Source organism: Glycine soja, chromosome 14, assembly GCF_004193775.1.
Source record: "Glycine soja cultivar W05 chromosome 14, ASM419377v2, whole genome shotgun sequence".
NCBI classification, from domain to species: domain Eukaryota; kingdom Viridiplantae; phylum Streptophyta; class Magnoliopsida; order Fabales; family Fabaceae; genus Glycine; species Glycine soja.
The window spans coordinates 2805341-2816257 of NC_041015.1; the positions used below are offsets into that span (position 1 = coordinate 2805341).

General features: G+C 31.3%; 1 protein-coding gene across 1 annotated transcript; it reads right to left on the reverse strand.

Annotated features, from left to right (window-relative positions):
- Window positions 1-288: 288 nt before the first annotated feature.
- Window positions 289-1905, reverse strand: LOC114384856. The gene has a single exon (XM_028344671.1). The coding sequence runs from the start codon at window positions 1671-1673 to the stop codon at window positions 513-515; it is 1161 nt and encodes a 386-aa protein (XP_028200472.1). The 5' UTR covers window positions 1674-1905; the 3' UTR covers window positions 289-512.
- Window positions 1906-10917: the final 9012 nt, after the last annotated feature.

The following is a 10917-nucleotide window of genomic DNA, read 5'->3' on the forward strand; positions in this document are numbered from 1 at the left end:
TCACACAGCAATATAACTTTCGTACCAAGTGATGTAAGAAGTATTTCAGGCATTGTTTATATGCAAACGGATCATCAGCAATATGCCTAAAAAATGCTCTCTCTATGCGCTAACTGATTTTTCTTTTGGCAATAATTTATGATTGAGGTCTGTAGCCTCCTCAGAATGCAGCGCTCATGCTGATTCACCTAATCTACCATTCAGTGTTTTGTTTTCCCAGAAAAATGTCTATTCAACAATCGTTATGTGCAAGAAGAAAAAAAGGGACTACAAAGGAAATGAAGGTTGTTAGGGAAATTTATATGCCAATTCATGTGGGAAAATTTCTAGACAAGGTATAAATAACCAATTTCTAAAAAGCATTGGTATCGTATGATTCCCACTAGATAGTATAAAATGGTAAAGTAGAGGCAACATCACAGCAACACTATTACACAAATAGAACGAATTTAAAATTGTAATTTAAAGCATTCATTTCAGCTAACTTCTACATTCTACCCAGTGTGACTCAATCACTTCACTTTCCCTTCCTCATAACCCAAGCAGAGAAAAAATCTTGGCAATGGCCTGTGACATACCAATCTCATTTTGGTCAACTCACCAGTTCTTGGATCTTTATCCCATTGTGTTGATTCTGTTGCTTTCACAGATTTCATGTCAAGTTTCCTCACCAAGGGTTGTTTCTCTTGTGCTGCTATTTTATCTTCTAACTTGTGATGAGCATTGGCTTTCCACATGTTACTAGTCCCAAAGAGAAACTTCTTTATATTTTCTCTCTTATTCCTTCTCCAAAAACCACCTCTTTTCCCCTCATCTTTCTTTGTTTCCGTAGCAACTTTGGAAACTGAGGTCCTCTCCAAGGTTGTAGTATCATTGCTCACTCCTACTAGTCTCACCTGTTTTGCAAACATCAACCCTTTGGGCTCAGATAGCACATTTATTCTTCCTGACACTTGCTTTAATGGCTCTTTATTAAGTTCACACACTAGCTGAGCTGTGTCACAACAATGTGACTCAAGTTGACTTGACTTTGATATTCCCACATTTTTTTCAGACTTCTTGTTGAAGCTCCTGAATGGAGAAAGTGATCTAGTCCTCCTCAGACCATGTCTTGCACTTGGATTCCCTCTCTTTTCTTCTCTGACCTTCTCCAAAGCAACCATGAAGGGATCAAAGTCATCATTCCACAAACTTTGCCGCGAAAACCGAAGCCTAAGCACCGATCCTGGGGATCTTGGAGACGTCAGTGTTGAGCTGTGAGTGCTCATAATGCTACCATCTCCATTCTGATGCATCCTTGGAGGAAGTTTGAGAGGTGGCATCAGTGGCAAGACTTTACCATCACAGAATAGCTCATCAGCAAATGCCATAGTCTGCAATGAATCACCAAAAAGGTTCTCATCCTTTTGGTTTGTCTCGGTGTCCAAGTCACCGACACTAACATTGAACCTGCGACTAGTTTCAAATTCAAACTCATTCACATTGGAGTCTGCATCATCCTCATGTGTTGCTGCTCTTGGTGTTGTGGGGCCAGTTTGAGAACCAAAGGGTGCTCTTAGTTTGAGCCTGCTAGGACTAGTTGGTGCACTGTAGAAGCACATCTCTTGGCTGAAACTACATGCACTCATGTAGCAGAATTCGTTGGAGAAAGAGATATCCATCATATCCACCATGTTTGACACAGAAAACTAAACTTAAGAGACTTATAATGCAATGACACAACACAAGGTGTAGTGTTTTTGTTAAAAAGACAAGACAGTGATAGGGAGCTTGGGAAACAGCTGTAGTGTAGGGATTGTTGTTCCTAAAATGAAGGGATTTGGAATATATATATTTGAGGAACTTTGTTGTCATCCCTCAAAGTAATCTTCAATGTTCAAAGGTCTACCAGAATTGAATGGATGGCTTTTGAGAGAGTTTTTCTGGTGTTCTGTCCCTTTCTGTGTTGGCCTTATTAATGCTGCATTTTATAAATGTCAAAGGAAGTTAATGTTTATTCTAAGCAACTTAATTCACTATGTTTTGCTGTTTATCGTGACCCTATTGTTGTCTTCTTATGATTTCTTAATAACAATTTTGCATCATTGCGTACCAAGCGTATAATTTATCTTGTGATATTCTCTCCCTTGTAGGTATCATTAAAACGTATACCAAACGATCACATTCAGCATCCCATAATGTTTACATTTCATTTTACATCATTTTATGTATGCATAAGATATTTATTAATTTTATTGATAATTAATTTTTATCATAAAATAATCATTGAATCACTTCTCTTAACTTTTTTTTTCCTTTTTATCTCAAATTGGAGATTTTATAAAAAAAGATCAGTAACATAATAAAATTGGTCAAGGCCCTCTTACCCGTGACATAGTACATATCTATATTGCCACAGGCCACATGAGGAAATAAATATTAATGGTGCTATTACCGTTTGACCCTCCTTAGGAGTCTTGACTCTTGAATAGGCCTATATCCAAACAAATTCTGTTACCAGCGTCATCGCAGGCACTTTGATAAGGCGTACGTGGTAATTCAAATTTGTAAGAAACACATAATGCAATTTTGGCTCTTAGGCATAAGATAAAATTGTAGGAATTTACGTGCAACAAATTCTATATTATTTACCAGAAAGGAGAAGTATATTAATAGACCAACAAGAAAGTGAAACTATTCAATACCGTGACTTAAAATTCAAATTCAAATTGTAGAGAAGAGAAGAGTTTAAGTAGTTAAACTAGGGTGAATATACAGACACTTGGGTTCACAGACTGGTATGTTAAGATTAAGGGTTAGGCGAATAATGTTTTTTATTTTTATTTTTTATTTTTAAGTTTTTACAATTCTATTGAACTTTTGAGTTCAACTCCGTGGATTCAAGAGACTTTATCTGGAAATTCATTAACTAGGTGTTTAATCCGTCTAAATTTATTGTATAAGTATTATTAATTTGTTATGTTAAAATTTTGATTTTTAATTTATGTGTTATTGTTATTTTGTTATGTTTAAAATATTAATATATCTTGATGTGATAGATTTTAGTTTAAAAATGAAATCAAAATTTTTTCTTTTAATTTTATACATTTTTACTTTTTGAAAAAGTATTTTTATAAAAAGATATTTTTTTAAAATTAATATTTAGATCCACAAACTGATCCATTTATTTATGAGCTTTTATAAGTCAGATCCTAAAAAAAGTTTATTTATTTTACAAACCAAGATTACCTTGCCTGTTTAAAACATATACTTTAGAGACAGGATGTTAAACCGGCTAGATTTTTCCGTACAAGCCACCCTTAGTTAAAACCTTTTAAGTAAAAAATATAAATATTATTTGAGTAATAATATTCATACAACTATATTTACAGCAAGTAATACAACAATTACAACGTCAACAAAAATTTCAAATTTTATTAAAAAAAAAAACAAATTTCCTATCTTAATTGAATTCCCATATGTCGAGACTACGCATAGGTGAGATAAAAGTTTGGAAGTGACAAAAACTCAATCTAGCACCATTAAGGTGTGGGTAGTTTAGTTGTTTTTGTGTTTTGGGTGAGTTTCAATTATAAACTCTCAGTGAAAAGGTAACGATACTTGAATTGCAGAACATGAAAGGAATTTTAATGGTGGATGCCTAAACAAATGCATGAAGGAGGGGGCAAGAGTGCGGCAAGGATTAGGTCGTGAATGAAAATTACCATGAGAGATTTCCACGAGATTTTTTTTTTTTTTTTTATCAAATTTGATATTTTTTGGTTTTTGGATTTGTTTGTTTTATAAATTAAGATTTGATTTTTTTTTTCTAACCTGTCAAATAAGATAGGAAATTTATTTTTTTATTTATTAAAGTTTGATTTTTTTTGCTAATGTGGTTGTTGTTGTATAATTTATTATAAATATAATTGTATGAATATCATTACTCATAATATTTTAAACATCTCGCACTATTTCTAATTTTTTTGAGTTTCTTAGCTATTGTAAGTGGAATTGAAGACATGCCACTATGGTTCGTCGTAAAACCCACACATTCTAAAATATACTTATATTGATATAAAGAATGCGAATTAAAAGAAGTAACCTAGCCATCATTCATTAATGTTTATAATGCAATAAATTACAATAAGATTTTCTCGTAACGAATAATTAATCTTAATCTATGGATGATGAAGATGGAGAATATTTCTCTCTTAGAGTTACTTAATTTTAGAGTTTTTTTTAATAGAGCATTTTAAATTTTTAAATATATATTGTACAGTGTACAGTATTTAAGGGATCCCGTGTAGCTTTTACTTTGAGGACTAGCAATGTAAGTTTTACTTATGAGAGTGGAGTGTGGAGACCAAAAAGTCAAGCAACAAGTCATATGCATCTATCGTTAGAGAAAGAAATTAGAGGACCACAACAACTAAATTAAAGGATGAACACGACAGATAACTGATTTAGCTTTCAACATTCGATGAAAACACAAATTGGGCGAATTGGATTTATGTCTTTAGAAGCCAACATTTAGCTCGTTTTATATAAAAAAAAAATGTTAGCAAAATGTTGAATCACACAACTATGTAGTTATATGATAAGAGTATTTTGTTCCTTTTTAAGTATTAATATTTATATATTTATTGTGGGATAAAATCGTAATAGCTAAAAGGACAACTTTATCACTATTTGAGGAAAGAGAAAATTAAGTAAGTTTTTTTGGTTCCAACTTTAAAATCTTAAAAGGAAAATAACCGACGTGGTCTATTTGTATTTTTTAAGTATCGGCATCAACATAAGAAAACTCTATCCCCCCGATCAGACTTATTTCTAGAAAATTATGTGTGATATAATTTACTGTAAAATTATGAGTAATGTAATTTACTAATTTCCATAAAGGTGTATTTTGTCCATTATCCCAGTAGTTTTCAAAGACCTTGCCGTGGAAAAAGGTCAGATGATTAATTCAATAAATATTGTGGAGATATTTGCAATATGGAGAATTTTAAGTTTGGAGTTGAAATGAAGATGATTAGATATCGAAAATGTTTTTTTTTCTTATGTGAGAATTAAAAATATTAAAATGAAGTAAATCTTGAAAAAGGAAAATTTGACTTTCTTTTTTATTGTTAAAAAAAAAGAAGGCAAATTTGACTATTTGAGACATGAAAAAAATTCAAGGATTATATCTTGAGCCGAACTAGAAACTAGGGAGGCTGGGGTCCTAAAGGCCCAATTAGAGGTTAAGGTCCTTGTGTTGAATTACAATGTCACCCAAATCACACTAGCACATAAGAGTAATATTTGAAAATTTAAAAGGAGTTCCAATATTCAAAGTCTTAAAAATATAAAAGTTCCTTATAAATAGTAGCTCGTTATAGTTTAATTAAATTAAAATTGTAACTGTATATTTCAAGTGTTAATATCTATGTATTTTTTTTACACAAATCTCTATTTTCTAATAAAAATAAATTACCCTTTTCTCCCCTGAAAGATACAAATATTATAATACTATTTCTTCTTACGTGTTTGATTATATACACTTTAATTTATTTAACTAAATATCATTAAATTATTTTTTAATTAATAAATTAGAGTATATATTATTATTTTTGTCAACTTTGGTTTAGTAACCAAATATTATAATTTTTATTTTTTTTATCAACTTTGGTTTAGTAACCAAATATTTTAACTATAAATAAAAATGAAATAATTCATTAAAATAAATAATTTGACATTAAAATAAATGAGTTTTTCCTAACAGTGAAAAAAAGAGAGTTTTTAATTTTTAAATTGAATAAAAAAATAAAATAAAATTTTAAACAAAATAATAAATATAAAAATGAGAAAAAAACTAATAATTTATAAATTAGCATATTTTTCTTTAAGTTACTTGAAATAGTTTATCAAAATAAGCTACTTGAAATAACTTATGAAAGATAAACTACTCAAATAAAAAGCCTTGAGACAATACATGATCAAGAACAATTATGTCCACAATTTGGGGAGGGGTCTCCTCAATGCAATGGGACTCATTAAACAAAAAGGATAGCCTAGCCAAAATGTCAGCAACTCTATTTAGAACTTATTACAAGAGATAAATAATGAGTGGATGTGCTTCTAAGGAAAATATCACAATCCGAAACAAAACCAACAAAATAGCTATTAAAAGTGAAAGAATTTGTTTTCCAAGTGTTGGCTAGGGGCATGCAATTAGTCTCATGCTGAAGGCCAAGGCTTCAGCAATATGAATATAATGGCAGGAGGGGAGAAGCATAGTAGAAGCTGCCAGAACAACATCCTCATATATTATCTCTCTAAATCACTCCCAGGCCTGTTCCTCTGCTCTCAACAATACATGCATCCAATTTTGCCTTAAGAATGCCTTGCACCGTTTCAGTTCATTTGATAGTAGTCTTGGGATTAGGTATTTTGATTGGTAAGAATCAAAGACAATATCAAATAGTTTACATAACATCTCATGTACTCTTGATGGTCATCTACTTGTTTAGATTCAATTGATGATCAAAATCATCATATTTTTTAGATTATCATATTTTATTTTTATTATTTTTTATCAAAATCTTATATATATTCAGACGTTTGCATCAACATGTCAAAGCTTCCGTAGTAGCACACCTGGTTAAATTCAACCGATGAATTCCGGGTTCAACTCCCGGCTGCGGAATGTTTTTTTTAATCATCATTTTTTTATTTTTTAAAAGAATCTTATATATAAATAATTGTTTGCATCAAAATATGAAAATATCTGTAGTGGCACATTGGTTAAATTCAATTATGAATTCCGCGTTCAACTCCCGGCCAGAAAAGTTCTCATCTGAATTTCAGGTTCGAGTTTTGTCTGTTTTAAATGAACATGATATTCAATTTTATTTTATTTTGATAAATTTCTGTATTCTGAACTTCAGGTGCACCCAAAATCCAAAGCAAAATTGACTAAGAAAGATGAGAGAATTGTGTCTAATTTCTTACCTACTTGGACTGAACAAGAATCGTCTCATATTAACAATATATTTAAACGAATTAACTAACCATAAACTAGAGTTATATGAACAAAGCTGTAAAAGTTATAGCAGGAGTTGTCTGCGTACTTTATTATCCTTGCATGGAAATAAAAAAATAATGGCATACATTAACATAAGCTGTTAAACATTAAACAGTCACTACAGCACAACAGCTCCATTAATGCCAGCCAAATGATCCATGATGCATCATTGCATCTCCTCTCTTTTTTTGGCCCTTGTTCCCAAGAGTAAAAAAATAGTACATGCAATTATAATTAAAAAGTTTCTTCACCATCAACGAATTAAACTTTATTTCTAATTTACTTAGACAGAACAAAAATGAAAAAAACCTTTCCACTGTCTATACATTATGGAATTGGAAACACGATAGCCAAAATTATTTTCTTTGAGATATTTCGTGGTAACATAACTTACATTCTTACATAAGGTTATTAACAATACACCAGAAGAAACTGGTCCATGAAAATACGTCTCAAACTTTCACAAGAAAAGAAATGGGAGAAAGAACATGTAAATAAGTAAAAAACTCAAAAAAGAAAAAAATTATATATACACAGATTACAGAGAGAGCTTGAAATAAACAAGGCAAAAAAAAAAAGATCCTTCAGAACTATAAATTTCCACTTATCTGTTATGCAAAGGATTAGGACCTGTGTAGATTATCCTTTTCTCATCACCAAGAACTGCTTCACCATCACCTTCACCTGTGTTCTGTCGTGATTTTCCTTTAAAGGGGCTAAGATTTGACAAAGGCTGAGTTCTAAAGCTTTGAGATTTTGCATACCCATTAGCAGTAGATGATGAGATTTTGAACAAGAACAGAATCAACAGTAGAATTGAGAAACAAGCCTGACTCATCAGCCTCATGCTCTCAACAAGGCACAGATCGTGCATGGAAAACTTATATAATTGGCTCAAACCCCCGTAAAGAAAGAAACAGATTAAACTAGTAGCTTCTTTTGGATCTGATTCAAAAAGGGTGTCACTAAAAATACTTAGAAACAAAAAATAATAAAGCTTAAGAGGAAGGGAAGCAAAGTGGTACTAGTAGTTAATTTGGAGGAGGGTGTGATGTGTGTGTCTGATGTGGTGGTCCTTTTTGGTCAGAGTGTGATTTTGGCTAACTTGTATGCGGATTGGATTATTTTGAATTGGATGGTGTGAGTAACCTTGAAGTGTGAGCTCTGAAAATGAGTAGAGTCAATGAATGTGCATAGGGGTTGGTGCCTTAATGCAAATAAATATGGTGCAGAATGTGTTTGGATGCCTTTTTAATTACTACTTGGGAAACAACTGTGGACCAGAGAGACAGAAGAGAGAGCCTTTGCTGCTTCTGTTGGAGCTTGCTTAGGTGATGTTGCTGTGTGATCACTGCATGATAGAGAGAGGTCTTGAACTTGAATATAATTGCGTATTCATCAAATAAATTATATCCCTAAGAAAGTCTAACTCGATGTAACATGAGTTGTGATAAATATGAGTTTAATTTTTATAATTCAAAAAATATGATGAACCTTATCCGTAAATTGTTTTTCTTTTAACTTCTATAACACAATTATGCACAAACTCAAGTATAGGTTATTAAAGAAGAAATTGAATAAAATTTCGTTAAACTTCAGAGCATTATCGTATAATTTGTATTGTTAAAAGTAGACTTAATTACACCTTTAAGTTTTCCCACTATCAAAATTCCAATTTCACCCCTCTATTTTCTTCATCAATTTGATTATTCTATTATTATATCATATACCTTTGGTTCATATTTTAACTTGATGTTTAATGTTAGCATAAAAATACAATATTTCACATCAACATGAACATGAATATGTTCACATCATAATACAATAAAACATCATGTCAATATTTTTATTACACATCGAATGTTAAGTTAACACATAAACTAAAATTATATAATTAAAATAGTAGAATACTAAATTCGAAAAAAAAGGAGACCTAATTTGAATTTTGACGATATACAGTAGTCAGGGTAAAGTACAGTTTAACCTAAAAAATATCCATTAAAACTTGAAAATATGTAGAAAGAACCATTAATGAACTATATAATTAATTAATTATGTTAAAATGTGATTATATTTGGCATTCAACGTCATTGAATTTTGTATTCTCAACTTGCTTTAATTTTAATTAATTGTGTCTCCGTGTGCCTTAGCTCCATATACTTTCAGTAATCTATCAACAGTAAATTTCAAGTGGGGTGGAATCCACTAATCAACCAAAAGTGCCGGAGCAATAGGATTTTAACCATTAAACCAAAATTAATTAGCTAGGGTTCATATGCGGCTGCAAACTACAAATTTCCAAAAGGTTGTGTACTAGTTGAGCATATTTGAAGGATGATCAAATGCTACATGAGATTTTTGGTTCTGAAATAGTAATTCTTTTGCACGGAAGAAATCTAGAAATACTAAAGTTAATTTTGGATCTTGCAATTTCAAAATTGTTGATCTTGCTATTTAGTCTTATTCTAGCATATTGTATGATTCATAGGCCATATATAAGATCTCTGTGTACATTTACAAAACAATCTGTCCGGATTCAAGCCTTTTTTATTTTATTTTTTTCAGCCTGAACAGTGGAAAAATAATAATTTGGTCAAACTGTTGGGGGGTTTGACAAATAAGCCATGGAAATGTTAATAACGAGCACATGAATCTTTTTCTTACAAAGAATGATGCTGTTTTTACTCGCTTTAGAAAAGGGGAAAAGTTCATGGCTTTTGGTTGTGGACATTTTTTTAATTTGTTTTACTCCCACGGTGGATGGTCCCTTGGCTTTATGACAAGAAAAACTTGACAAAATATATTGAAAAATCTACTTTGTAGATTACAAGCTTTTGCCTTTTTATTTTATTTTAGTTGAATGTGATGGCATGGTTTTTAGTATTTCACTAGGATCTAAACATGAATTTCTGTAATCACTATCGGAAAACGGGAATCGATGAGCAAGCTGGAGACAGGTCATTCCTTCCCCTGCTCCTACTTCTTATTCCAAGAAATAGACACAAACATACTTTAAGTTATGATTCACTAGAATTTATGTAGTTTTCTAATCACTTTATTTGAGTCTTTGACTCTTTAGGGTGAGATCTTGAAATAACCCGATGAAAACCCAGAAGTAATTAATCACCACAATAGAATTTATGGTTAAAGTAGCTTATTTTGTTATAGCCAAGAATTTATAAGCTACCTTATTTTCTTAAGCCAGTTAAAAGTAACGGATGAAAATAACCTAGAAGTTACTAAAATAAATTTATGTACAATAGTTTATAAGTTATTAGAGTAGATTATCAAAGGTGAAAGTAATATTAGCATGGTAACTAATTATAATTTTAACATTCTCAGTATTTTAGTTTTAAATAAAGAATTAAAGATTCAATGATTAAGCATTACATAGTTTACCTTAAAAAGATTTCAATATATTTTGAGACGTAGACACTGTTTGAGTTAAAAACTACAGGATAGTCAAACAGGTGTGATCAACCCAAACGGAAGTGAATCATATCTATGTGCATTCGAATGTGAAAAGTATGGAAGTTGAACTAGCTTGGATACAGCTACACGCTCATGCAATTTCTAATGAGTAGAATTACTATTCAATCACTGCTATTGTCGTATGGAACCAACAATAGGACTATAGCAACAATAAATTAAGGCCCCATGCATCCCTAACTATTTCAGAAATTTACCTGAAGCTAGTTAGCTAGAGATAAATTCATTCTAGGAACCATGACCAATTATGAAACCATGTCACTTATTCTAAGTAGAAGCATTTGAGATCCCAATTATGGTAGAGGGGAGCCAAGAGACTTTGACCGGTAAAAAAAGGGAACCAAAAGCAAAGTAAAAAAGAGGTCTTATAATTATTTGAT

What these genes read in the sequence shown, in the direction of transcription:
- LOC114384856 (XM_028344671.1), bottom strand. Translation starts at nt 1,673, where the DNA reads ATGGTGGATATGATGGATATCTCTTTCTCCAACGAATTCTGCTACATG.